The sequence below is a fragment of the Oryctolagus cuniculus genome, chromosome 7 (genome assembly GCF_051225735.1).
Source record: "Oryctolagus cuniculus isolate XC-2025 breed Fujian yellow rabbit chromosome 7, ASM5122573v1, whole genome shotgun sequence".
NCBI lineage: Eukaryota > Metazoa > Chordata > Mammalia > Lagomorpha > Leporidae > Oryctolagus > Oryctolagus cuniculus.
Window position 1 is genome coordinate 148,769,565 of NC_142873.1, and position 27,001 is coordinate 148,796,565.

At 62.6% G+C, this 27,001-nt stretch overlaps 1 protein-coding gene across 5 annotated transcripts in view; it reads right to left on the minus strand.

Annotated features, from left to right (window-relative positions):
- EPHB2 (EPH receptor B2) overlaps nt 1-27,001 on the minus strand; it is a 177,248-nt gene that overhangs the window by 28,356 nt on the left and 121,891 nt on the right. For all 5 annotated transcript variants that reach the window (XM_051857961.3, XM_051857960.3, XM_051857957.3 and 2 more), the window contains exons 4-6: nt 14,515-14,670; nt 13,202-13,537; nt 1,954-2,078 (exon numbers count right to left, since the gene is read on the minus strand). In XM_051857961.3, the coding sequence (XP_051713921.1) occupies nt 1,954-2,078; nt 13,202-13,537; nt 14,515-14,670 (617 nt within the window). The remainder of the gene's footprint in view (nt 1-1,953; nt 2,079-13,201; nt 13,538-14,514; nt 14,671-27,001) is intronic.

Sequence of the window (27,001 nt, forward strand, 5' to 3'; positions counted from 1 at the left end):
GAGCTCCTGGCTCCTGGCTTTGGCCTGGAACAGCCCTGGCTGGTGTTAGTGAACCAGTAGATGGAAGACACAACCCCACTCCCCGCCTTTCAAATAAAATGAAAATTAAATTTTTTTTTCAGATTTATTTATATGAAAGGCAGAGTTTCAGAGGCAGGTGGAGAGACAGAGAGAGAGGTCTTCCATCTGCTGGTTCACTCCCTAAATGGCTGCAACAGCCAGAGGTGGGCTGATCCGAAGCCAGGAGCCAGGAGCTTCTTCCAGGTCTCCCTTATGGGTAGCAGGGACCCAAGTAGTTGGGTTGTTCTCCGCTGCTTTCCCAGGTGCACTAGCACAAAGCTGGATGGGAAGTGGAGCAGCTGGGACATGAACCAGTGTCCATACAGGATCTTGGCACTGCAGCCGGCAGCTTAACCCACGAAGCCACAGCACCGGCCCATCATGGTGTAGCGGGTAAAGCTGTGGCCTGTGACACCGGCATCCCGTATGGGCATGGGTTTGTGTCCTGACCGCTTCATTTCCCATCCAGCTCCCTGCTGATGGCCTGGGAAAAGCAGCAGGAGATGACCCAAGTGCTTGGGGCCCTGCACCCATGTGGGAGACCTGGAAGAAGCTCCTGACCACTGGCTTTGACCTGGCCCAGCCCTGGCCATTGTGGCCAGCTGGGGAGTGAACCAGCAGATGAAAGACCTTTCTCTCTCTCCCTGTATCTCTGATTTTCAAATAAATTAAAAAAAAATAAAGTTGTCATCAGTCAGAGGAGAGGATTTATGGGGCATCTAATGGCAGCCATGTGGGCAGCCACCACCACCTGTGCTCCTGGCCCTGTCCCAGGCAGCTCTGCCCGCTCCGGCCTCACCCCATGCTGCCCATGCCCAGTGTGCAGCAGGTGGGAGAACAGGACAGGGAAGCACTCTGGCCTCTGCTGACGCCAGGCACTGCACTGGTGCCGCCCCTGCCGGTCTCACTCACACGGCCCCAGTGGGGAAGTGGCTCGGGGGCATTTAGCCCAGAGGCTAAGACACCCGCGCCCCCACCGGAGTGCCCGGGTTTGTTTTACAGCTCCTGCTCCTGACCCCAGCTTCCTGCTAATGCACACCCTGCGGGGCAGCGTGAGGGCTCCAGTAATCAGGGTCCTGCCATTCCCACGGGGCACCTGGATTGAGCGCCTGTCTCCTGGCTGTGGTCTGGCCCCAGTCTCAGTCACTGCAGGCACTGGAGGGGTGAGACAGCAGATGGCGCTCTCTCTCCCTGTGTCTCAAACATGGATGGACGGATGGATGGACGGACAGATAGAGGTGGTCTCGTCTACACCCGACACACACAGAGACCAAGGCTCGGAGGGAAAACAGTGCTGCCCGAGATCACACACTGGTAATGAGGCAGGATGGGAACTCGGAGCTGCCCGGCCTGGGCTGCTGCTCCTGCTGCTGCTCTAGGGGCTTCCAGCCAAGGGAGGAATGAGGGGCTGAGTTTAAAGCTGAGAGGCGCCTCACCCTCTCCCCTGCAGACACGAACCTCTCAGCCGGAACCAGGGTGCCGCTCGCCCCGGGCCCCGCTCTCCCGAGCAGGCTCAAATGTCGGCTGAAGAATGGGCAAAGGACTGATTGTGACTATCACACGCAGCTTGTGGAAAGCTGGGGTTTTATAGCTTCAGGCCCCTTGAAGTCCCAGTGCAGGGTGCCTCGGTGGGGGAGGGGCTGCGACTGTGGCATTGGTTCAAAGTCGCTGGCCGGACCCCCCCCCCCCAGACCAGAAAACAAACTCAGAGAGGTCAAGGCGTGTACTCCAGGCTGCGTAGCGTGGGGGGCGGGGCGCCAGATCAGAAGCCAGGAGGCCGGTGCTCTTGCTGCTGCACCCAGGCCCTGGTCTCTCGGGCGGGTGCATCGCCAAGAGTGCACCTAGGGAGGGGCCCAGGAAGGCCGGTGGGAGGGCGCGTGGGGGACAGGTTACCTTCTCATAGTACTGCAGCTCATAGTCCAGGATCACGCCGTTGGGCTGGTCCGGCTGGGACCACGACAAGGTGATGCTGTCCACGGTGCGGCTCACCTGGTGCATGATGGAGACGGCTGATGGAGCTGCAAGAGAGGTCAGAGGTCAGGGGTCGGGGTGGCCATGAGACAGTGCAGCTTCTGGACAGATGGGAAGCTGTGGGACCAGAGAGGTGCAGGCCACGCAGCCAGCCCAGGGGAGCTGGCGGGGGCCAGAGGGGCTCATGTGGGGCTGTGGGTGCAGCTCCTGAGCTCTCCTGGGGGCACCTGTAGACCCTGACAACGCTGGCCTCCCCGGGGAAGCTCACGCATGGCGAGTGCAGAGAGGCACTGGGGCCCAGCTCTGGAACCGGGGGCCTGTGTGCCTGTCACTCAGTCTTGGAAGTTCCAGTCTGTGGGACTGGGCTCCCGACATGGTGACGGCGGCCCTGGCAGAGGGAGCAGAGGGGACCATGGAGGCAGAGAGGGTGTCGGACACATTTCTTCGTTTACTGCGGGCCAATACATGCTAGGGGTTGCAGCAGCCCCTCGTCCCCGCCATAACTATGTATTCATTTTAGCAATTCCGCTCCTAAGTCCATCCTGATGCTGGGAGTTGGCAATGCAGAATCTGCCGAAGCCAGCACGCGTCCCAGCCGAGCTGAGCCGCCCGGCGCGCTGCGGAGTGTTGCTGTCCCCTGGTGACCCCGGGGCTGCCAGAGCTCTGCGTGCTGCCAGAGACAGGTTCGGAGCATCTAGTGCTAGCCCAGGAATGGATCCAAGTTCAAAACTCAAACCGTGGTTTCTTCTGAGTGCATGTCACGGTAACATCACAGCAACATCGAAAAATCCTGCGCTGAGCCACTGTCAGCCAGGAGCCGTCTGGGCTGGCGCCACACTGCAGATGGGTTCTCAGACAGATGCTGGACATGTGTGCCTCTAGCAGCGTCACTTGCAACAGCCCAAAGGAGGAGACGACGTGAGCACCCATCAGTGGGAGCACAGCTAGACAAACGGCGGAGGCACATGCAATGGAATTATATGCAGTCGCGAACAGGAATGCAGTTCTGATAGCTGCTACGGTGTGGATGCACCCCGCACACAGCCCAGGGGGAAGGCAGACGCAAAGGGGCAGATCGGACGATTCTGTGGATACGGAATACTCAGAAGAGTGAATCAGTAGAGGCACAAAATAGAGCAGAGGGAGGGAGGGGGCACGTTGGGTCTGGAGGTCTCTTTGGGGCGATGGAAAGTACACTAAGCCACTGAATTATGCCGCGTGAGTTGCACCTCAGTAAAACCAACCGCTCCGTCTTCCTCAGCCCAAGCGCAGGTGCTGTTCGTGCTATTAGGAAGTGGTTGGATGAAGACGACAAGGAGGCCGGGCTGTGTTTTGTGCTAGGACTCTCAGAATCAGTTCAGCACACTTCCCCAGGTCCAGGAGGGGCCAGGAGCTGCACACGGCCTTTTCTCAACTCCTTAGCTCGTAAAGCACCCAGCCTGTTTTTTGCCTTTCTCAAGTGGAATAAATGTGCTCAAAGTACCTACTATGTGTCGGTCACGGCTCTGAGCCCTTTACACGTGTGTTCGGGAGTTGGCTGCCGCTGGGGGGCAGTAGGAGCTGCACAGCCTGGTAACGATGGGTGCCGGAGCTTGGGGCAGGGAGTGGGGCCCGGCGCGTTGTGAGATCAGTCAGTGGGGTGCCAGGATTTGAACCCACGGCTCTGAGCTCCACAGCAGAGCAGGCTGGCACAGACCCTCCCATGGTGTGACTTGGTGTTCCAAGCTTCAGGTTTGCGTGGTCCGAGGGGGCGCTGAAGGGGGCATCTCTCGCATTCCCTCCTGGCTCCGGGGCTGGTGGGTGACGAGCAGATCCTGTCACCAGCAGCACAGGAACGCCTGAAGGCTGAGGGTGACACCCGCCTCCCCACACTCCCCTGCTTGCTCTGCGGGGCTCTGCCCACCCAGGATGAGAACACGGGGCCGGGCCGGGACTGATGGGGACTCACACATCAGCTGTTGCCTGGGGATGCCGCACCTGTTTCCTGCTCTGTTTCCGTCCCCCGAGACTGTCCTGTCTGACAGGCTGTGTGACCTTCGGGGAGCTGCGCCCTCTCTGGGCCTGGCTTCCCCTGCACCACGGGCCAGACCGGAAGACCCAGGCCTCGAAGTTGGATGCTCCCTGCCTGTCCCTCTCGTGAAGCCCCTGGCCCTGAGCTGCAGCAGCCTGGGGGTCCCAAACTCTCCAGCGCGGCAGCACTGCAGGAACGACCTGGACCTTGGTCTCAGCACCCCTGGTGAGCATCTGCTGATTTGCACCCAAGGGGGCCAGCTCAGCCTCAGCTCAGCTCCTTGCCCAGCTGGGGCAGTGGGCCCCTGGGGGCCAGGAATCCAGCCGAGCACTTGGTGTGGCGCCCGGCACGTGGACAGCACCGGGAGTGCTCACCGTGTCATTCGCCACTGTGCACAGAGCAGCTGCCCTGTGACATTCGATCCTCTGCACTTTGCAGAAGAGGAAACGGGGGCTCAGAGAGGCACAGAGACTTCCCCAAGGTCACACAGCTGGAGAGGGGCCATGCTGGGTCTCCCTGAGTACCTTCAAAGCAGACCCTGCTTCTTGTCCTGTCCCCTCATGCCTGGACCCCATGTCCAACCCCAGTGCCATCCCTGCCCCCGACCCCAGGGGCCTGGGGATGAGGCTGCTACTGGGGAGGGGGATCCTCCAGGCACCTTGGACCCGTCCCCCGGGGGGCAACCAGGCAAGGCGGATGTGTGGCTCTGGGCGCTGTTTTCACGGTGACCGGAGCTTCAGCGTTCACCCCTGTCCAGTGGGGATCCTCACGGGGCCAGGGGGCTGTGAGCACGGAGCGGGAAGCCCCTAGAGGTGCGGCGGTGGCCCGGGCATGCGCAGGGGGCAGGCAGGGCTGAGTCCTTTGGTCCTTGGGGTGCGTTCAGGAGACGAACCTCACAGGCTCCCTGCCTTCCAGGGGCTCCGGGCCGGGTGCAGCAGCACTCACGGAGGAGGCCGGGAGACTTGGAGTGTGTGGGGCTCCTGGGCCCGAGCCCCCCGGTTAGGACTTGGCCAAGGGGGTCCGGTGCCGCCCCCTTTGTCCCTGCCCTCTCACTTCCCAATGGCCGCGCCATTCCCCTCAAAGCAGAGCTGGCAGGGGGTGGGGGGTGGGGTAGCCAGGAGACTCGGCCCCCTCCCCTCAGGGAGTCTGACTCAGCAGGTCCGGGGCCTGAGAATCTGTGTTCCTAATGGTCTGTGGGCCGCACTGGGAGGCTTCAGGGCCAGAGACGGGCAGGGGTTGTCTGAGGCCCCACAGCGGGGTCCGGACGAGGGTTGGGGTCCGGAGCACCCGAGTCTCAACACTCTGCCTATCGGCCGCGCCGCTCACTGCAGGGCCTGCTCTCACCAGGGGTCCTCGGCTGAGTCCTGCCGCGGTGGCACAAGTGGTTCTAGGAGAGGGGCAGGGCCAAGGCTCCCCAGGAGAGGAGGCAGGAGGGACCCAGCCCAACACTCCTGCGTGCCCGGGGGTGCCCGCAAAGGGGTGGGACCGTGCAGTGGCCACCAAGGCAGATGCTGCACCTTAGCCACTCATTTAACACTCAGATCCAGACTGCGAGGCTGGTATTGTTATCACACCCATTTCACAGATGAGAAAACCGAAGCACAGAAGAGGGAAGCACGTTGCTCAGTCACACAGGTTAAGTGAGTGATGGAGCGGGGGTGTGAACCCAGGCCCACCCTGGTCCCCCCCACCCCACCCTTTCCCCTCCATTGGCTGCAGCTGACCCAGGCTGCCCAGCGAGGTCTGGACACCAACGAACCTCAGAGGACTTCCGAGGACCCCCTGCCATGGCTCCTGTCCTGCCATGAAGCTAACTCCACCGGCACCTGCCGCCTCGGCCACTGCCCACCCGGCCGCCCCAGCTCCCGGGGGCTCAGCTGCCTGTTGGCGCAGGCAGGACCCGCACGGCCATGGAGGTCTGGGCCTGGTGGGCTTAGCCGGCAGGCTTGGGTTTCAGGCAGCTCACCCGGGCTCTGATCCCCTAAGCCCGGTAACCCGGGCGTGGCAAGGAGGCGGCATTTGCCGGGAAGATGATCCAGCCAGGGGCCGCGGGGGGGCCGCGGAGGAAGGGGGGCGGGGAGGGCTGGCCTCTCCTGGAATCCGGCGGGATTAGCGGTGGAGGAAAGGGAACAGCTGGATGTTCTGGGCCCCTCCTGCCGCGCCGCCCACCCTGGGGGGTTGGGTTTCCCTGTAAGTTGGTCCCCAGGGAACTCTGGAATTTTCAATTACCAGCCTGCACGCCAGCAGGGGGACGGGGTCAGCGGTGCCCGTGACCTCTGCGCAGAGATGGAGCCCCAGGGAGCAAGCACAAAAGAGGTTTGTGGCCGAGAGGGGCAGGGGGAGGCCGGCCAGGCGGGTCGCGGGGCTGGAGCAGGTGGCCAGGGGCCCCGCTGCCTTTGTTAGCCGAGGCTGGGGAAGCGGCCGTCCTCTGGGTGCTCTGGGGCACGCAGGGGCTGAGCCAGGCGCTCCCTGAAGGCCTCCTGGGCCTCGGATCCTGGGGGGGGCCAGTGTGAGAGCCTGCTGGTCAGCGTCCTCTCTATAGCCCTGGGCTCCAAGGAGGGAGGGGGACCCCCGCCCTGGGCAGAGCGCCCCGTGAGCTGAGAGGCAGGGGAGAGGGCACCGGGTATTGGGGCATTGTGAGATCCCACCCCCAGCCCCAGTCCCAGCCCCAGACCCAGGTTCGCACATTCGTCCCTCCCCGTGCCCCCCAGGCACCTCCCTCCTGAAGCCTGAAGTGGCTCCCGCTGCCCAGGAATAAAGCACGGATGTGCCACGTGGGCCTGCACCTGCCGCTTCCTCCATTCGACCCCGCGTCCCAGCCCCGTCCACGCTGGTCACCCCCCTCCCCCGTGTCTTCATTCAGCCCAAATATCACTGCCTCTTCAAGGTGCCCTCCCTGCCGGCCCCTCCCCTCCCGTCTGAAGGCAGGGGCCTGTGGGTGTCTCATCCCACCCTCCGTCCCCAGTGCCTGGGGCTCAGCATTCTCCAGACGAGCAAACGCAGAGTGAGGTGCGGTGCAGGGCCGGGAGGGACCCAGGGCTGCCGGACTCCACCGCCCGGGATGGTTCTCTTCCCTGGTTACCCGGCGCGACCCCGCAGGCCGAGGACACGCTCTGGCTCTGCGGGGGAACGACCCAGCCGTCCCCTTCCCGGGGGCTGCCTGGTGGGACCCATCCGACCACAGCACCAGGACCGGCAAGGCCTCGAGCAGGTGGCCCAAGCATTTTGCCTCAGCCCTCTCTGCCTCAGTTTCTCCTCCGTAGAATGGGGACAGTGACAGGGACCTCGGGAAGGCCCAGGTCTTTAAAGTGCTCATCGCAGGTCTCTGCCCAGAGTCTGGGGTCGGGGGTCACGGGCAGCCCCAGGTCACAGCGCTATGCGCAGAGGCTCCTGGGAGGTGGTGGTGGTGACGGGGGAGGGGAGGCAGGCAGCTTTCAGGGTTCAGGTCCCGGCTCTGCCACCCCCACGTCACCGTGTGACCGCAGGCCAACGACCTCTGTGTCTGGGCCCAGTGTCCTCACCTGTACACAGGTGCGGCAGACACTTCACTGCGAGCCAAATGCTCAGAGGACGAAAACCCGCCCTGGGTGCCTTCTGTCCCCAGTTCCCCAGCCGTGAGAAGGGACGCACAATGTGCCTGCCCCCGAGCTCTAAGCTGAGGTCGTGGCTGGGGCTTCTGGGAGGGGCCTGGGCAGGGCGGCGGTTAAGGGGCTGGTCAGGGTGCCGGAGTGCCCGGGTTTGATTTCCGGCTGAGTCCCGGCTCCAGCTTCCTGCTGACGCAGACCCTGGGAGGCAGCAGTGAGGGCTCAAGTGGCTGTCCCCGCACCCACGTGGGAGACCTGGATGAGCTCCCGGCTCCCAGCTTCAGGCTGGCCCAGGCCTGTCTGTGTGGGCATTTGGGAAGCGAACCAGTGACTGCGAGATTTTACTCTCTCTGCTGAGAGAGAGAGAGAAAGAGAGAGAGAGAGAGAGGCCTTGCCCTACTCATTCTTCTTCTTCTTCTTCTTCTTTTTTTTTTTTTTTTTGGACAGACAGAGTGGACAGTGAGAGAGAGAGACAGAGAGAAAGGTCTTCCTTTTGCTGTTGGTTCACCCTCCAATGGCCGCTGCGGCCGCACACCGCGCTGATCCGATGGCAGGAGCCAGGTACTTCTCCTGGTCTCCCATGGGGTGCAGGGCCCAAGTACTCGGGCCATCCTCCACTGCACTCCCTGGCCACAGCAGAGAGCTGGCCTGGAAGAGGGGCAACCAGGATAGAATCCGGCGCCCCGACCGGGACTAGAACCCGGTGTGCCGGCGCTGCAAGGCGGAGGATTAGCCTAGTGAGCCGCGGCGCTGGCCCAACTCACTCTTCTTCTATACTGCAGCTTATGACAAACATGTGATAGCTGGAGCTCTTGCAGCCACTTTGGGTTGAAAGATTTGTTCATTTATTTGAAAGGCAAAGTCACAGAATGAAAGGGAGAGACAGAGACAAGATAGCGAGAGAGAGGCTTTCCATCTGCCGCTTTGTGCTCCAAATGGCTGCAGCAGCCCTGGGCTGGTCCAGGTTAAAGCCAGGAGGCTGGAACGCCATCTGAGTCTCCCACGTGGGTGCAGGGGCCCAGGCACTTGGGCCACACTCTGCTGCTCTCCCAGGTGCATTCGCTGGGAGCCGGATTGGAAGTGGAGCAGCTGGGACTAGAACTGGCGCCCACATGGGATGCCGGTGTCACAGAGGGTGGCTGAACCCACTGCGCTACAATGCTGGCTCCCTTGCAGCCATTTTGTTCCGTAAGGACAAGAAGCTGTGTGCTGAGGAGGCTGGACCACAGATGACTCCACAGAGCTGCCGAAACCACAGCACCCCAGGCTCTCTACACACTGACGCCGCCTCTCTAAGCCACCACGTTAGCCTGGTCGTCTCGTGCCCTTCTGTCCTGGGACGTGTGTGGTCTCCCTCTGACCCTGGGGTTGGCCAAGCAAGCCTGGTAAGACTGTGAGGAGCCCTTCGCCTGCGTCCACCTCTTGGTCCCCTGAGACTGCCACGTGACCAGGCCCTGGTCCACCTGCTGTGGGCCGCGGCACACAGCACAGAGCCGTTGCCTGAGCTGTCCCAGCTGGGGCCACTCCTGACCAGGGGACAGCAGGGGAGCCCTGGCGGATCGACGCCCGAGCCAGAACTACCCGCCGGGACCCGAGAGCCCGGCCGGCCGCCCCGGATACTCAGGAGCCAGGGGAGAGCGTCTCGCCTGACGCCAGGGCTTCCGCGGCTGACTGCTGATCTCCTCCCTACACGACGCTGCAGACCCGCACAAACCTTCCCTGCAGAATGCTGGGGAGATCAAAGAGGCCAGCGCGTGCAGAGGGCTCGGCCTGGGGGAGGCAGAGCAGCCGCCTCGCGCTCCTTCTCGGCCCTCCCACCCCAGGCACGGGCGCAGCCGGGGCTCCCCTGGCCCACTTCTCTCTGATCCTCCTGGCCCCCCGGGGGGAGAAGCAGGTGAGTGCATGTTTATGCCAGTCCTGGAGCCGGAGCCGGTTGGTTGCCGTCTGCCCGCCCCGCAGCAGGGTGGGAGATCAGAGAACACGGGTGGTAGGGGAGTGCAAAGTCCTTCCACGAGGAAGCCAGGCGGAGCAGTGCCACGGAGAGCGGTGTGGCCGGGGCGCCAGGGACTCTGCCTGCCACGATCCTGGGCAGCCGCTGAAGGGCCTCCCTCTCCCTGTCGCTAACGGGGCCCCCGCCAAGGCTGCTGTGACTGCCCCTGACTTAGGTCACCTTCCGTGATGGGCAGAATAAAGACCTCACCCAGGGAGGTCTGTGGCCGGGTCCTTGGGATCCGTGGCTACGTGCTCAGGGTCACGGCCAGTGAGGTGAGGAGAGGTTCTGGGACCATCTGGATAGACCCAACTCAATCACCCGAGCCCTTCAAAGAGGACCCTGGGGCCAGCGTGTGGGTGGCAGGTGGAGCCACCGCTTGCTTGCGAAGCCGGCATCCTGTATCAGAGCTGCGGTTTGACTCCTGGCTGCTCCACTTCCCATCTAGCTCCCTGCTAATGTGCCTGAGAAGGCATCGGAAGATGGCCCAAGTGCTTGGGCCCCTGCACCCATGTGGGAGACCCAAATGAAGCTCCTGTCTCCTGGCTTCAGCCTGGTCCAGCCCCGGCCATTGCAGCCATTTGGGGAGTGAACCAGCAGATGGAAGACCTCTCTCTCTGTCTCTTTCTCTCTCTGTCTCTCTTTAATTCTGCCTTTCAAAAAAACAAAATAAATATATATTTTTAAGAGAAGACCCTCCCCCAGCAGGCTGGAGAGAGAGAGGGGCTTAGATCCCTGCTGCTGCTTCTGAGATGTTGAGGACCTGAGAGAGGGCAGCCCCAGCCCACGGACAGCAAACACACGGAGCCCCCAGGACTCCAACCACGTGGCGCTGCAGTCAGCCAGCGACTCCAGGCAGCAAGGCACACCCCTGCCGACGCCGACCACAGCCCCATGGCGTCTCACCACGCTGCCGGGCCCACGGGGCTGGAGGCGTAAGATGCTGTTTCAGACCCCTCGGCCCGGCTGCTGCCGGCTGTCCACCTACCACGTGCCTGGTGCTTTGTGCACGTTGCTGTCAACCCCCATGGCCGCCTGGCGGAGCTGCAATGATGGCAAATGGCGCTGTGTTGTTGAGGGTACCGAGGCTCCGGGCAAGCGGGGTCCCCCTAGGGCCTCGCCACACGGCTTAGAAAGGGCCGTGTGTGCCCAGCGAGGGCCAAGTTTGTCTCTCCCACACGACCCGCATGGACAGGCGGCTGGGAGAGCTTCCGCAGCGGTCAGCCCTCTGCAGATGCCCGGCCCGGCCAGGGTGTGCCTGGGCCACCTGCTCCACCCGGCCTGGCTCTGCAGAGGCGCGCGCTGGCCAACGCCGAGCCCCGAGGGCCTTGGCCTGTACCTGTGCTTCTTCACGCCCTGCCACGCCCAGCCAGCGTGACCCCGGCCGGGCACTGAGCTCTCAGGGCCACGATGCCTTTTACCCACAAGGCGGGGTAACAGGAGGACCCAGGGAGCCGAGTACCCTCCTGTATCACTCTGTAGTGCCCGCCTGTACCAGGCCGCCCGCAGGCACCTCGCATCCACCAGCAGACAGCCTCATGGCCGTCCTTGAAGGAGCGGGCGACTGGGGCTGACTCGTCCAAGGTCACGCGCTTGGGAGCAGCCAGGAGCTAGCAGCGAGGCCAGCTTGCTTTGCTGAACAGAAAGAACTTTCCCTCCGGCTGCCTCCTGCACCTCCTCCCCTGGGACACCTTCCTGCCTGCCCAGTTCCATCTGTGCCACCAGAAGCCTCTCCGTTCTTCAAAGTCAAGCTCTAATGCCTCCTCTTCCAGGAAGCCCTCTGGCATACCTTTCTCTCATTCCCCAGGAGGAAATGAGCCCTCCTGCCAGTGATCTCTCGTCCCCCCGAGGGCCTCCTTGGGGGCTCACTCATGCTACTGTGTACACAGATTCTGCACCCACGTCGCCTCTTCCCAGCTAGGGCGCCCAAATCCTCAAGAGCAGGTACTGTGTGTCTTCTCCCATGCAGACTGGGAGTCACAGGCTCTGAGCTGGGTCTGTGTAGTAATGAGACCTTGCATAAGTGCCTGCACCTCTCTGGGCTCAGCTTCCTCGCTTGGCAAAGGAGGCTGGGGTGGGGAGGGGGGGCTGGGCTGCCCAGGCCCCGCTGGCCCTGAGCGGCTGTGAGCGAATGAGGCTTTCCAAGGGGCTCAGGCCAAAGAGGAGGGGGCGAGGCTTGTTACAATCCAGAAAGCCTCAGAGCTTTGAGGGCCTAACGGCCTTAGGCTCACTTATCCCAGGGCTCCCCAAGTTTGACTGAGGGTAAGAGATGTCTAAAACGCAGATTCCCGGAGCTCACTGCTGGGGCTGGGGCTGGGGCTGGGGCAGGGACTAGGAGTGTGTATTCTGAGAAAGCTCCCGCACAGTCCTGATGCACAGTGTGGTGGGGAAACTGAGGCCCAGAGGCAGGGAGTGATTTCCGTCCATCATCCCACTTCCTCCTGGGCTGACAGGTGATGTCCTGCAGGGCTCACTCACCGTGGGTGCACTGTGCCTCTCCATCGGCCACAGGACCCACCGTGGCCCAGAAAACGCGGGTGGCTGTGTGTGTGGCCCAGCTCCCCCCACGCTCCCACCCTGAGCCTGGAGTGGACCAAGCCCGGGCTGGCTGCTGGCATTAGAGGAGGAGACAGGAGCCCCAGACCGAACACAACCCACTTCCTGGAGTCCTGGCTGGCACGGAGGAGGCCCGGCCAAACCCCAGCTGACCCACAGACAGCTGAGGGGGAAGACCAGCCTGTCTCTGTGAACGGCTGAGGTCCGGGGTACTTTTGTTACGCGGTGCTCCTGCAGCCAGAGCCGACCTGCACACCAAGGTCTCAGAGCAAAGCTGGGGTCAAAGCTGGGGCCCCTGCTGCTAACCCAGGGCCTGCTCCTCTTTCAATCCTAGGGCTCCTCTGCACCCCGCCCCCAACTTCCATACTCGGCTCCAGCCCTACTGTCTGCTCTAGCCCGCTCCAGACAGGAGGAGCCCAACCCCACAGCCCGCATCCCACTCGCTGACGCTCATCTGTGCAGGCTCCTGGGCTCAGCGGCTGCCCTCTCAGCGACCCCCAAGAAGGCGAGTGTCTCCCTGCCTCCAGTGCTGCTGTGAGCCGGGCTTCCCAGCGGAGGCTCCATGGTCTCTTTAGGGGTTCTGCACCAGCAGCCACCCGCCTGGAGTCAGCACCCTCCGGGCCTCAGTCGCAGGGGGCTTCAGGGCCCCCACGGCCCCACGACAGGGGCAGGCACACAGCTGTTGGCCACGGCAACACTGCCACCATTCGCAGACAAAACCACACCCCCAGCCTAACTTAAAAACCCAGCAGATGGGAGCGGGGTAGACAGGTAGGGGGGAGGCTGGCGTCTCCCAGGCCCCTCGTGGCTCGTGTGGCCTGTGGCCAGGTGGGACGTGTGCAGAGCGATGGATGCTACTTCCGCCGACCTTGCTGACACCACCCCAGCCGTGCCGGGTCCTGGCTTCCCCCCAGCAAGCCCAGGGCTGGGCGGAGACAATGTAGGGCGGCATGTGTAAAGACCCGGGAGGCACACGGGGCTGCCCTGTGGCCCTGGGCTCTCCCTGCCCACCCCACGCGAGGCACTCACCTGCTTGGTTCGTGGTGATGTTCACGGAGGCGAACTGCGGGGAGAAGGGGCTCTGGTCGGTGACGCCGTTCACGGCCTGGATCTCGAAGGTGTACTGGGTGTGGGCCAGCAGGTCGCTGATGTAGATGCGCGGCTCGGTGAGGCCGAGCTGGCGCGGCGCGTACTGCACGTTGTCCCCGCAGCGGGTGCAGGCGCCCCGGCCTGAGCCGCAGCTCTTGCAGATGATGTTGTACACGAGGTCCTCGCGGCCGCCGGAGTCGCGTGGCGGAGTCCACTCCAGCATGAGCGAGGTCTCGTTGACGCTGGAGATGACGGCCTGCGGGGCCGAGGGGATGGCTGCGGGGGGGGGGGGAGGGGAGCGGTCAGCAGGGCCCCACAGCCTGGCTCCGGCCCACGCCTCCCATGGGGCTTCCTCCAAGTCCTTTCTCTCCAGCCACCTGAGGGAGGTTCCAGAACCTAACTCGGCAGCCTGTGCACCTGTTTAAACCTTCCCCTCGGGGCTCCTCAGCGTGGGTGCCGGGGACAGTTTGTGACTTCAAGGAGCCCTGCCTGATTTCTGCAGTGCCCCATCTGCCCCATCACGGGGCTGCAAGGAGCCCAGCTGGAAGACCATATTTCCCAGCAGTCTGTGCCCGCGTGCTGGCCACCGATACAGAGCAGAAGGATTGAACAGGGCTCTTATTTAAAAAAAAAAAAAAAGGGAGACAGACAAGCATGGCACATCCCTTTGTCCTTTCCCCTTGAAGTTGCCCAGAGCATGCGTGATGCCTGGAGCTTCAGCAGCTGCGTTGGGCTACAGAGCTGACCTTAAGGATGGGGCTCTGGAAGGCGGAAGCAGCCGTTGGCGGACATTCCGGCCTCTGGCGGGTGACCACCTAGCTCGATCTTTTCTGGGAGAGAATCATCCGTTTGATTTGGCCACTGGGGGCCGTGCTCCGTTCCTTGCAGCTGAACGCCCTTCCTGACTGATACAGGGGTTGTCAGCCTGCCCTCTGAGTCACCCCTCTCCTTGAGAACCCTGAGACCGTGGGCAGCTGTGTGCTGCCCCATGGCTCTTCCTCTGCCCTGGGCCTTTGGGAGTTAAGACCTTGAATTTCACCCTGCACGTGCCTTAGTGGAAGGGGGGAGGAGCCAGAGGTCAGTGCAGATGTCTGTGTGCTGGCGGCAAAACCACCCCAGCAACGGTCCCCACCCCCACCAGGAGGCTGCTCCGACTCGGGACAGCCTGCTGCACCCCCCGAGCCCGCCCGGCCCTGTCCCGTGGACCAGCTCGGGGCTCAGGCAGGCGCTGGCTCCGGGTGCCCGGGACGTACTCGTGCAGGGCATGTCCAGGGGGTCCAGGTCTGCTCTGTAGTAGCCGTTGCGGCAGACGCAGTTGGTGGCCCCTTCTGAAGTGGTCCGGCTGTTGATGGGGCAGTGGGTGCAGGCCTCGTCCCCTTGGTTGGCCTTGAAGGTTCCGGATGGGCAGGCTGGGAGAGAAGACAAGGCGGGTCAGCAGGGACATGAGGTGCGGGGAAGGCCCAGCCAACCCGCGGGTCTAAGCACTTGGGCCACCCTCTGCTGCTTTCCCTGGTGCATTGTAGGGGGCTGGATCGAAAGTGGAGCAGCTGGGACTCCATCTGGAGCTCACAGCGGATGCCAACATGATAGGTGGCAGTTTAACCCACGGTGCCACAACACCGGCCCCAACTATCCGGTCTCTTGTCCCTGAAGCTGCCGGCTCAGCGGGGTCCCCTAGCGGTCTCCTCCCCACACCCCAGCTTGGCTGTGTGGCAGCCGCTAGCATCAACGTGACCTGGCCAGGAGGCACCTGCAGAGCTGGGGCAGGGGCCGTGGGGTCCAGTCTGGCTTTCTAAGGTCTGGGTGAGCCCTGTTCTTGTAACTGTGTGTGTGATTCCAGACCAACATGATTGCATCACAGAAGAAAAGTCCCAGGACGGTGCAGGGCAGGTGGCGGCTGATGTGGCAGAGCAGAAAAGAACGCTGCCTTTGGAATCCGTCAGGGCCTCTGACTCACTGTGTGGCCCTGCACAAGTGGCTTAACCTCTCTGGGACTCAGTTTCCTTATTTGTCAACTTGTGATGCTATGGCCGTTGTGAGCATTTTGCATAGGCCTGCAAGGTACTTGGCACAGTGCCTTGCCCAGGACAGGCGTCCCATCAATAGCTGTTGGAGTTGTTTGATTGATTGAAATAAAGGGGACCTGCAGTACCAGGTCCAGCCTGAGGAGGGCAGTGTTTTCACTGGACCCCCTTTGGAATCTGGGTTCTCTGGGGTGCAGGCCCCGCAGCTTGGTTCTAGAAGATCAGCTATGTGTGCATGTGCTCAAACCCACTCTCCCCTTCCTGCTGGCCCTGGGCTGGGAATCAGAAGATTCTAAGCCCGGCCCTTGTGCAGCCTCTGCCTCCTTGGGCTTATGCTCGTGCCTGCTGAGATGCCTGGGCGGGACTGTGCAGGGGCGAGTGGGCGGGCGGGGAAGAGCTTTGCAGCAGACAAGACCCTCCTTGGGACGGAATGCAGCCAAACCATCCAGGGTCCTCACCCTCACTACACACGCCCAGGTGCTGCGTGACCTTTGACAAATGACTCGGTCTCCCTCAGCATCCGTTTCCTGGTAAGTCCGTTACTCACACAAACGCCCCCAGTTCATTTCTCCAGCCCTAATCTTCACGGGCTGTCTTCCAAGTCCACGTCTTAGCAAACCACCCACCTGCCAACCCCTCACCCAGCCCCGCCCCTGACACCCGCCTTTCTTGGCGCTTGGGGCACCCCTGGAGTTCCCAGCACTTTGTTCCACCCCCGTGATTATTCATCTGAAGGTCTCCTGGCCAGGGCTACCTGCCCGGGGCCGACCCCAGATCCGGGCACTCTGCAGCTAGGGCCTTCTTGAAGCTGCCTGCTTATGTGGAACAAGCGTGGGCTTCGAGAATCGTGCGGGTAGAACGGCAGTGAGCGCGGCGGTGAGCGCACAGGCTGCCTGGCAAGCCCCAGATGCACCTGTGTGAGCGGCGTGACCTCGGCCAAGTCACTTAAACCGTTTCTTCGTCCAACAACACTATCCCTAGTTTTCTATTGGTTGACGTATGCGAAAAGGCTTAGGACAATTCCTGGCAATACTAACCAGTCCTCTAGTCCAGATCCCGTCTGCTAAGTGACCTGAGCAAGTTGTTTGAGCTCTAAGCTGCATTTCCTCCCTGGCCATGAGGGTTCCATGCGATGCACACAGCCCTGGCTCGGGGGTGGGGCGCAGGTGCAGCTATGGCCCTAGGGCTCGCTGGAGGAAGCAGGGCCTGGGGCTGGCCTTGAGCTCAGCAGGTGAGCGGCGACAGCATCCCACGACTCTGGATCTCTGCTTCCAATCCAGCTTCTTACCAGTGCGCCTAGGAAAGCAGCGGAAGGTGGCCCAGGCACTTGCGGCCCATACGGCATTCAAGGCTCCTGGCTTCAGCCTGGCCCAGCCCTGACCACTGCAGCCGTTTGGGGAGTGAAGCAGTGGACAGAAGACCTCTCTGTGTCTGTCTCTGTCTCTCTCTGTCACTCTGCCTTTAAAATAAATAAGTTTTTTTTTTTTTTTTTTTTTTTAGTGAGAGCTCAGCAGATAAACCGAGGGCAGCTGGCCCGGGATGCCGGGAAACAGTGCCCGCCCCCACCGAGCTCCCAGACGTGGGCCAGAGATGGTGGCCAGCACGTCAGTCAGCAGCCACGCTGGCTGATGCCACCGCCCCCAGGCCCTGTGGGGGGTCTCAGCCTCACAGAGAAGCAAAGGGGTGCATAGGGCCTTGACACAAGCAGGTACAGTGACACCGATGACCCCTGGGAGTCGGGGTGGCCTCCATGGAGGAGACAGGGCAGCCAGGGCCCCGGAGGACAGACATGCAAAGGGCTACCTTCTGGCCCCATCTTTGGGATCTGACGGTATCGGCCTGTGGCCAGGTAAAGGCTATCAGGTGCGGGAATGAAGGCTGTCCTGGGGTGAGGGCTCCCAGTGGCAGAGCCGGGAGCCACCCACACCATCTGCCCCAGAGGCCCCTTCTGTCCCCCCCACCACTACCACCACTACACGCTGTGCAGCCCCTACTCTGGGCACCCGTCAGGGACCCTCAGAGCTCTGCTGTGCCGGTGCTGGGGCCCCAGTCCTCCCACCCGGCCTCCCTCTCGGACCGAGTGAAGGGGTGGCCCCGCCAGCTTGGCACTGCCCGGGCTCCTGCAGCCTGGGCTCAGGCCGATTGCCCGACCTCTCTGACCCTCGGCTTCCTTCTCTGTAGGGCAGGGGCACGGGGCTCCTGCAAAGGTCTAGAACCATCCCAACAGATGCCAGAGGATCTTGGCACCGAGACCAGGCTCGGCTGGAGAGCCTGCCCGGCTCGGCACGCCCCCTCCATCTGCTGGCCCGGACCTGGGCCCGGCTGGCGGGCGGCTGCTCTCTCCTCCCCGCCACGCCAGCCGCTCCATCTGGACCACTTCCCTGGCTGCCCTGTGTCCCTCATCAGGTCCTGGCCTCATCTCAGCCTCCCCAGGCCACCCCTTCCGGAAGGGGCCCCAGGGGCTGCGCTGCCAGCCCGGGCTTCTGCGTCCAGGGCCGGCTCTTCTCTGCCCCACTCTTCGCAGCCCCACCCCCAGCCCGGAGATCTCACGAGATCTCCCCCCACACCCCTGAGCCTCTCACGGCCATCTGGCCTCCCTGTCCACCTGCCAGAGCCACACCGCCCCGTGTCCCCCACAAAGCCACAGCGGCATACAATGGAATATTACTCGGCCACAAAAAGGCAGGAAGCTCTGACACGGGCTGCAGCAGGGTGACCCTTAGCACACCGTGCTCAGTGAGGGAGTGAAGGAGTGTGATTCCGTGTACAGGGGACATGCCCAGAACAGGCCCATCGAGAGAGGGAGCTGGGGACAGGGGACAGGGGACAGGGACCGCCCAGGGCTGGCGGCGAGGAAGCGCCCCGCAGTTCGTGCTGTGCGATTCGGCAAAGACACTAAAACCACTGCGCTCTGCACTCTGAAGACGTCTCAGTGAAAGTGCTGTGGCGACAGCCACGGGGCCAGGGTGCCGGCACAGAGGGTGGGGCCGCCACCTGTGACGCCAGCATCGCTATCAGAGCACTGGGGCGAGTCCCGGCGGCTCCACTTCCCATCCAGCTCCCTGCTAACGCGCCTGGGAAAGCAGCAGAGGATGGCCCGAGTGCTTGGGCCTCTTCCACTCTTATGGGAACTTGGATTGGTGTCTTGGCTCCTGGCTTTGGCCTGGCCCAGCCCCTACTGTTGTGGCTACTTGGGGAGTGAACCAGCACCCACGGGGAGTCCTGACCTCTGGGCCCCAAGTGTCCCCAGAGGCTGGTGCCCACCTATCTCTCCAGCTTCAGTGCCCACTGTGCCCCACGGCACTTGGCATACCCACAGCTCTGGCCTTGGCCTACGTGCCCCACGGCACTCAGTGTGCCCACAGCGCTGGCCTTGGCCCACCCTGCCCCACAGCACTCGGTGCGCCCACAGCTCTAACCTTGGCCCACCCTGCCCCATGGCACTCAGGGTACCCACAGCTCTGGCCTTGGCCCACGCTGACCCATGGCACTCAGGGCACCCACAGCTCTGGCCTTGGCCCACGCTGACCCATGGCACTCAGGGCACCCACAGCTCTGGCCTTGGCCCACGCTGACCCACGGCACTCGGCGCACCCACAGCTCTGGCCTTGGCCCACGCTGCCCCACGGCACTCGGCGCACCCACAGCTCTGGCCTTGGCCCACCCTGCCCCACGGCACTGAGCACACCCAACAGCTCTGGCCTTGGCCCACGCTGCCCCACGGCACTCGGCGCACCCACAGCTCTGGCCTTGGCCCACGCTGCCCCACGGCACTCAGCGCGCCCACAGCTCTGGCCTTGGCCCACGCTGCCCCACGGCACTCGGGGCGCCCGCATCTTTGGCCTTGGCCCAGGCTGCCCCTGACGCCTGCAGCGCCCTCTCTGCGCCCTTTTAAGAGGCCATCTTCAGTGCCTGCTTTGCCTCCTGCTGAACCTGCCCGCTGGCTGTGCTGTGAGCACCTCACCCAGTGCTGGGCACCCAGTGGGCGAGGGACGGGACACTGCACCTGGGGAGTGGTCGGCTCAACTCCTCGGTCGTCATTTGGGGAAACTGAGGCCCAGAGAGGTGCAGACAGATGCAAACAAGTGCTTGGCAGCAGGGACGGATCCTGACTCTGGCGGGTGCTGGGATGCGGGCTTGCAGCAGCTGCCCCTCCCCGCCCCCATCCACAGTGCCCCCAGGGGCCGTCCTGCTCCCAGCTTCTCGGGGCTGGGAAGGCACCCAGTCCTGCCACACCGAATCTCACGTGCGGGAGTGGGAAGAAAACAGGGAAGCGAAGACGCAGATGCAGGCAGCCGAGCCTCTGGCGGGCGAGTGTGCCCCTCTCTGAGACTCGGTCTTCTCATCCAGAGAAGGGGCTGAGGATGCCCGCAAGGTGCAGACAACAGGGAGAGCCCGAGGGGGGCTCTCTGCTCTTCGTGGCCTCTCCTTGGTCCTCTGCGTGCCTGAGTGACCTTTGGAGAGTGAGTCAGACCCGCCACACCCCTGCTCCAATGCGCCAGTAGCTTCCCTGGCACTCAATAAATCTACACACCCAACCCGGGCCACAGGGCCTGAGTGGTCAGCCCCCAGGGCCTCCAAGCCTCCTGCCTGCCCTCGCTCACTGTGCCCCAGGCCACCAGTCACCGAGTAGGCGCTCACCTCTGGGCCGTTGCCACACTGTTCTTTTTCTTCTAGGCCCTAGCTTAAATGTCACCTCCTCCGAGAAGCCACCCTGACCACCTCGGCTAAAGCAATTCTCTGTGATTGCCTCTGATTTGGCCTGTTTCCTCTGTGGGCCCACACCACAGTTTGTGACTATGTTGGGAAACCTGTTGTGTTGTTTTTTCCACACCCAGGAAGCACCTGGATAGAGGAAGAGGAGCCAGGCTGGTGCTCAGCTCCTGGCGGAGTGGGCGGAGCACAGCAGGTGCTCAGGACGTGGGGGGACTGAGTGACTGTGCCCCTCACAGGTGGGAAGGAGAGGGAGGGGATATTTAGCCAAGGGCAAGCCTGCTTGGGTCCCACCAGTGTGAGCTCTGTCTCGGGTCACCTCTGGTGCCTCCACCGCTCATTCGCTCTCCCCGCGGTTGTCGCCAGGACCTGGCCTCCAGGGTGACCAAACGCTTTTGCTCTTTCAACTGGAAGTCCTGTGCCCCAGCGACTCCCTTCGTCCGAGGCCAGCGGGGAGGGCTGGCCACCCTGCTGCCCATCTTCCCAGCCCCATCTGTCATCGCTCCTGTCTGCTGGCAGCTTCAGACATCCCGGCCGCACACAAGGGCCCCTCTGCCCCATTTCCTGGCCCTCTGGATTTGTGGACCTGACGCGGGCACCTCTGGGAGTCTCCCGCAGTAGCCGACGGAGACCTCCACTGTAGCGCACAGATCCGCTCCGCAGGCGGGAGCCTGGCCGCGGAGCAGGGGAAAAAAGCCGTGGTCTGCTGCGTGGTGTTTGGCCACCTCTATCCTGCGATGCCTCCCACCAGACCAAATTCCCAGCCACCAACCTGAGATCCCTGGACACAATTGGAAACAAACATGCACCATCGGCTCTCGCAAGCGACTTGGGGACGGGGGCCGTGGGTTGCAATGGGTGGAGTTAGAGCAGAACCTTAGAACACACAGCAAACACCCCCCGTCCGTGTGTGAGGCCCACGGACAATACCCATGTATGATGGCTCTGCCGGTGCCAGGCGCGGCACGAAGGGCTTGACATAGATTCTCTCAATGAATCCACAAGACCCCCCAGCAAAGCAGGTGCCACCCTCATAGATAAGGAAATAGGGAAGGTAGTGGCCACCCCAAGGTCCCACAGGGAGCAAATGGCAGAACTGGGGCTGGATGGCAGGTTTTTGTGGTTCCTAAGACGTTGCGTCCAAACAGCACAGCACAGGCCACAGAACTTACCGGGAGGCTGAAGGTCAGGGCTGGAGGCCGAGGGAGGGAAGGCTTGTAGGGGGTCACTCAGCGAGGCAGAGGGGAAGCGCGGCCCTCAAGCCCAGGACCTCGGCCCCCAGCAGCTGGCCTGCACCTGCCTCCTGTCTCCGCCCACAGCCCGGGGCCAGGCAACCCAAGGCAGGATGGCAGCCGGCTGGGGCGGGGCAGGAGGGCTGTGGGGAGGCATCTTTCCTCCCCCCCACCCCCTGGGCTCCGGGGACAGGTGATAATTGACCGAGCGAGCCCCAAGTCAGGCCGAGGCAGGGTTCCATCTGGGCCTGGCATGGTGAGGCTGCTAATTGGCACCGGGTGCTTCTCAGAGCCTCAATGGCTGGCCCGCTGCCCCTGCCTCCCTCCGCCCGACACCACTCTCATCCCAAAGCCGACTGCCGTGTAGTCGCCTGCTTGGTCAGGCTGGAGAGCGAGCACCTCTCTGCCTTGCCAGGGTCTGGGCGGACGCAGTGGCAAGACAGGCGCGCTCCCAGAGCGCTGCGCCGAGCTGCGCTGCCCACACCACGCAGGAGGCCTGATGACAGCTGAACTGGGCACGGACCGTGCCGCTGCAGCCAGGTCCCAGCCCCACCTCTCCTCACCCCCCTAATCGCTCTGTCCTCACTCTCCAGTCTGTGCAATGGGTGGCAATCTTGGTCTTGAGGGTGGATGTTTGCGCCCCCTCGGGGTGCCCGCATCCCCCGTCAGTGCGCCTGGATGCCAGTCCTAGGGCCGCTTCCAACCCAGCTCCCCGCTCAAGTGCATACTGGGAAGGCAACGGGTGATGATGGCTCAGGTGCTTGGAGACCTGGGTGGAGTTCTGGGCTCCTGGCTTCAGCCTGGCCAGGCCCCAGCTGTTCTGGGCATGTGGGGAGTGAACCAGGGTTGGCAGACCCACTCCCTTCTCCTATGTGTCTCTACCTTTGAAATAAAGTGAACATAGATAAATACAATGATCTTCCATTTGTCGGGGAGATCAAATGAGTTAATGGAAACACTAGAACAGTGACTGCTGTGGGACACCAGGAGCCAGCTCCACGTGGGACGGCTGCACCCATATCTGAGTACCCGGTTCATGCCTCGGCTGCTCCACTTCCGAGCCAGCTTCCTGTGAACGCTCCTGGGGCGGCAATGGAAGACAGTCCAAGGCCCAAGTTTGTGGGTACCGGATGGAATTCCCCGGCTTTGGCCTGGCTCAACCCTGGCTGTTGCAGGCATTTAGGAAGTGAACCAATGGATGCGAGATCTCTCTCTCTCTCTCTCTCACTCATCTCCTCTCTCTCTCTCATCTCCTCTCTCTGTGTCACTCTGCTTTTCAAATAAACAGATTTTTTTTTAAAGTGTGATACCAGCGTCTGCTGTCATTGAACGGGCTGAATCCTCCTTATCCGAAATCCCCCTTATCGCACCTGCAGTGTTTTGGATTTCGGAATCTTTGCACGTCCATAATGAGATATTTGGGGGGGGGTGACTAACTATAAACAGGAAACTCATCCGCGTTCCGCAGACCCCCTGGTCACGCCGCCCGAAGGTCATTTTAAACAGTACGTTTAGTAATTTCACGCACGACAGTTTCACAGTGTGGAACTCAACTGGAGGTGTCACCACGGAGTTCCAGAAGCTTCGATTTGGGGGTGAATTTTGGATTAGGGATGCCCGAGCTGCGTTCACTTGGCTTATACAAAAATAATTTTAAAATTGTAGAAGCTTTAACGAACACGTCCCGCCTGTCAGCTGCTCGTTCTGGGCTCTGGAGATGTGGAGAGAGGCCCCAGTCCCTGTCTTTCGGAGTTCAGGTGGTGTTGGGGTAAGGGTGACTTCTAGATGTACTCAACAGGGGGCTGGTGCTGTGGGTAAAGCCACCGCCTGCAGCACCAGCATCCCCTGTGGGCACCGGTTCGAGTCCTGGCTGCTCCACTTCAGATCCAGCTCCCCACTGAATGTGCCAGGGCAAGCAGTGGAGGATGACCCATGCGCTTGGGCCCCTGCCACCCGCATGGGAGAATCAGTCAGAGTTGCTGGCTCCTGGCTTTGACCTGGCCCAGCCTTGGCATTGCGGCCATTTGGGGAGTGAACCACCAGATGGAAGATTTCTCTCTCTCCCTCCGTCTCTATTAACTCTGCCTTTCAAATAAATAAAAAACCAATAATAAATGTTTTCAACAACGCCTAGTGTGTGTCAGGCCTTGAGGTGCTCAGACGACAGAGGCCACGGGCGGGCAGGGTGCTGGTGGGCCGGCCTTTTGCCAGGCACACCTGCTGCTGCGGGCAGAGGGGCCGGCGGTGGGCTCTGGGTCAGCAGGGCTGAACCTGAGGAGCATTTGCTTCCCACTCCTGCCCTGGGATCCCCAAGAAGTGAGCTCTGGGTCTGAGCTGGGGAGGGGCGTTTGAGCGGGCGGGGAGGGGTCCTGGGCCCAGGCTGGGGAGACTGAGGCTTGGTGCCCTTGGCTACTTCTTGTCCAGGCTGGAGGGGACGGCTCTGGCAGAGGCAGGAGCTGGCTGGGGCCACCTTCACGGTCGCTTGCAGCTGTCAGGTTCTGGCTGCAGCCAGGCTCGGGTACCCAGCGCTGGGCCCGCACTCTCGCTGCAGTGGGGGAAGCCAATTTGCATGTGTGCAGGGCTTGCCGTGTCCTGCGGCTGAGCGGGAGAGGTTTTTGGGGTCTGGCTCATGCAAAGTGGATTTAGCATTTTGTATGCTTCCTGATTTTGCCGCTGAGGTTAACCCAGCAGGCAGACTCCTGAGGCTGGGCTGGGCGGGGTGCCTGGTCTTCGGTACCATGGGCAAAGCTGGGCTGTGGGGGCTGGTGCTGTGGCATAGCAGGTTAAGCCTCTGCCTACAGTGCCGGCATCCCATATGGGCGCCGGTTCAAGTCCTGGCTGCTCCACTTCCTATCCAGCTCTCTGCTATGGCCTGGGAAAGCGGTAGAAGATGGCCCAAGTCCTTGGGCCCCTGCACCCACGTGGGAGATCTGGAAGAAGTTCCTGGCTCCTGGCTTAGGCTCAGCCCAGCTCCGGCCGTTGCGACCACTCGGAGAGTGAACCAGTAGATGGAAGACCTCCCTCTCTGTCTCTCCCTCTCTCTGTAACTCTGCCTTTCAAATAAATAAATACTAAAAACAAAACAACAACCACAAAACCTGGGCTGGAACTGGGCGCCCACACTGTACTCAGGGCTGGGCCAGGAAAGTCTCCAGCCCACGGCCTCACTGGTCCTCACGGCTGCCAGCGCAGTAGGGGTGTCACCTCCGTTCAGACGGGGAAACAGGCTCACAGAAGGGAAGGGGAGTCCTAGGGCCCCAGCCACAGGCCAGGCTGGTTCTTTCTAAAGCACCCACCCCAGGGGTCCCAGTGTTCCCACTGGACAGAGGGTGCCCCCCATTTAACCCTCTCCTCCCCCAGTGAGAAGGGAGACCCCCGCCAGCAGGTGAAGTCCAGGGAGCATCTCAGGGCCCTCTCCCTGCCACGGCAGCCCCCATGGGACCACCCAGGGGATGTCAGTCACTCTGCGCCCTCCTCCCCCGCCCCAGCTGTCAGGATGACACAGTCAGAAGGTGGTGGCAAGAGCTGCGTTAACATACCTCTCCCGTGCCTGAGGGGCACCTCCCAGGCCAGCCCTGCCATCTGCCCAGGCACCACTCTGCTCAAAACACTTCCGTGGCTCCCTCGGGCCCGCCGAGTCCAGCCTGCTCCGGCTCCCCGCCTGGTCCACCTGGCCAGCTTCAGCGCCACCGCACTCCTGACCACAGCCTGGCTCCTGGCACAGCAGACGGCGTTCTGTGCCCTGGACGAGCTGTGCCCTGGACGAGCTGTTCTGTGCCTGGGGCTTAGCCCAGGCAGTTCCCTCCGCCCTAAATGCTGTTCCAGCTCCAGCCTGGCTAGCTCCTTTCACCTTCAAATCTCAGCCCGGGGCAGGCCCTCGGCCCCACGCACCACGCCGGAGCACCTGGGTTCGGATCTCGGCTCTGCTCCCGGCTCCAGCTTCCTGCTACTGCGGACCCTGCAGGCAGCGGGGATGGCTCAGGGCACCGAGCTCCCACCGCCCACGGCGGGGACCTGCACTGCGTTTCCAGCTTCCGCCTGGCCCAGCCCTACGTGTGGGGGGCGTCTGAGGAGTGACGCGGCCAACGGGAGTCTTCTGTCTGTGCCTGCCTGCCTCTGCCTCTCGGAAATCAGGACGGCTCTATCCCGAATCACCCTGTGGCCTTCCCAGGACCTGGGCTGGGTTTGGGGCCTCCCTCCCTGGCTCCTAAATACTTGACGGTGACCTCTGCCAGGCTCACTGGCGACCCTCTGGCCGGCCTGCCTCTCCTTGGGGCTGGTGACAGCGGCACCCACAGGTCTGGCACCTCTTGGCTCTGGTGTCTGACGGAGAGCTGATGGACAGGAGGCCTTAGGAAGCGTTTGTTGACTGACTGACTGACTGCAGTCCTAAAGGTGGAATTTTTTTTTTATTTTTTATTTTTTGACAGGCAGAGTGGACAGTGAGAGAGAGAGACAGAGGGAAAGGTCTTCCTTTGCTGTTGGTTCACCCTCCAATGGCCGCCGCGGCCGGCGCGCTGCGGCCAGCGCACCGCGCTGATCCGATGGCAGGAGCCAGGAGCCAGGTGCTTTTCCTGGTCTCCCATGGGGTGCAGGGCCCAAGCACCTGGGCCATCCTCCACTGCACTCCCTGGCCACAGCAGAGAGCTGGCCTGGAAGAGGGGCAACCGGGACAGAATCCGGCGCCCCAACCGGGACTAGGACCCGGTGTGCCGGCGCCGCTAGGCAGAGGATTAGCCTAGTGAGCCGCGGCGCCGGTCCTAAAGGTGGAATCTTGTGCTTAAGGTTGCACAGCGCGTGGGTGGCCTGGAGACTTCATTCTAGTCTCTGGATCCCACCCCACTCAGGGTCTCCCCAGGTGCCACGGCACAGTTTTCAAGGCATCCTACCTCCGTCCCTGGCATTTGGCTAACATCCGTCTCTCTCCTACCAGCCCAGCCGAGAGCTCGGCCGCTGAGCCTGCCCTGCTAACTGCCTGGCACAGAGCAGGCGCTCTGCAGTAGCTCCCCAGGCCAGCAGAGCTGTCGTGGGTCTGCTTCCAGACACAGTGTGAGTATCAGGGTGGGGGGGATGGGGAAAGTGCATGGCCCCCTGGGGAGCCGGACTCTGAACCCCACAACCTGCAAGAGCCGGTCAAAGTGTTTCGCAGCCTGGCCCCTGCAGCCCCTGGGCCCGGTGTGGGGCCCCCAGCCCCAGCTCTGGCCGGCCTCCCTTCAGCCTCCCCAGCCCCCTCCCCTTCACCCCCCCTCCACCCAGGGGCTGCCGTTCCCCCCGCCCAGCAGGCAGCCCCATTCCTGCAATTTCCTCCCAATTAATCAAGCTCTGAACTTTTTAATTATCTGCCTGCGGGGGCTCCCCACTCTGGAGAAGCAATTAAGGCCATTTCCAAGCGCCGTGGCCGTGCGGCTGCCGGCGGGCAGGGCCGGCTGACCGGGCCCCGGTGTAGGCGAGAGCAGAGGCAGGGCTGGTGACGGCGCGGGCAGGGCTGGCTGACCGGGCCCCGGTGTAGGCGAGAGCAGAGGCAGGGCTGGTGACGGTGCGGGCAGGGCTGGCTGACTGGGCCCCGGTGCAGCGGAGGGCAGAGGCAGGGCTGGGGACGGTGCGGCTGCACCGCACTCCCGCCTCTCCCGCCCCCGAGCCCCTGGGAGGGCACACAGGCTGGGGTCTGGGCCACGTTCAGGTTCAAAGGCACTTGGTCCGCAGCCTGAATCTGACTTCAGTGTTCCCGGACAGTTACACGTGCCAGGGGCTGGGTGAGGCGCGCGCCAGGC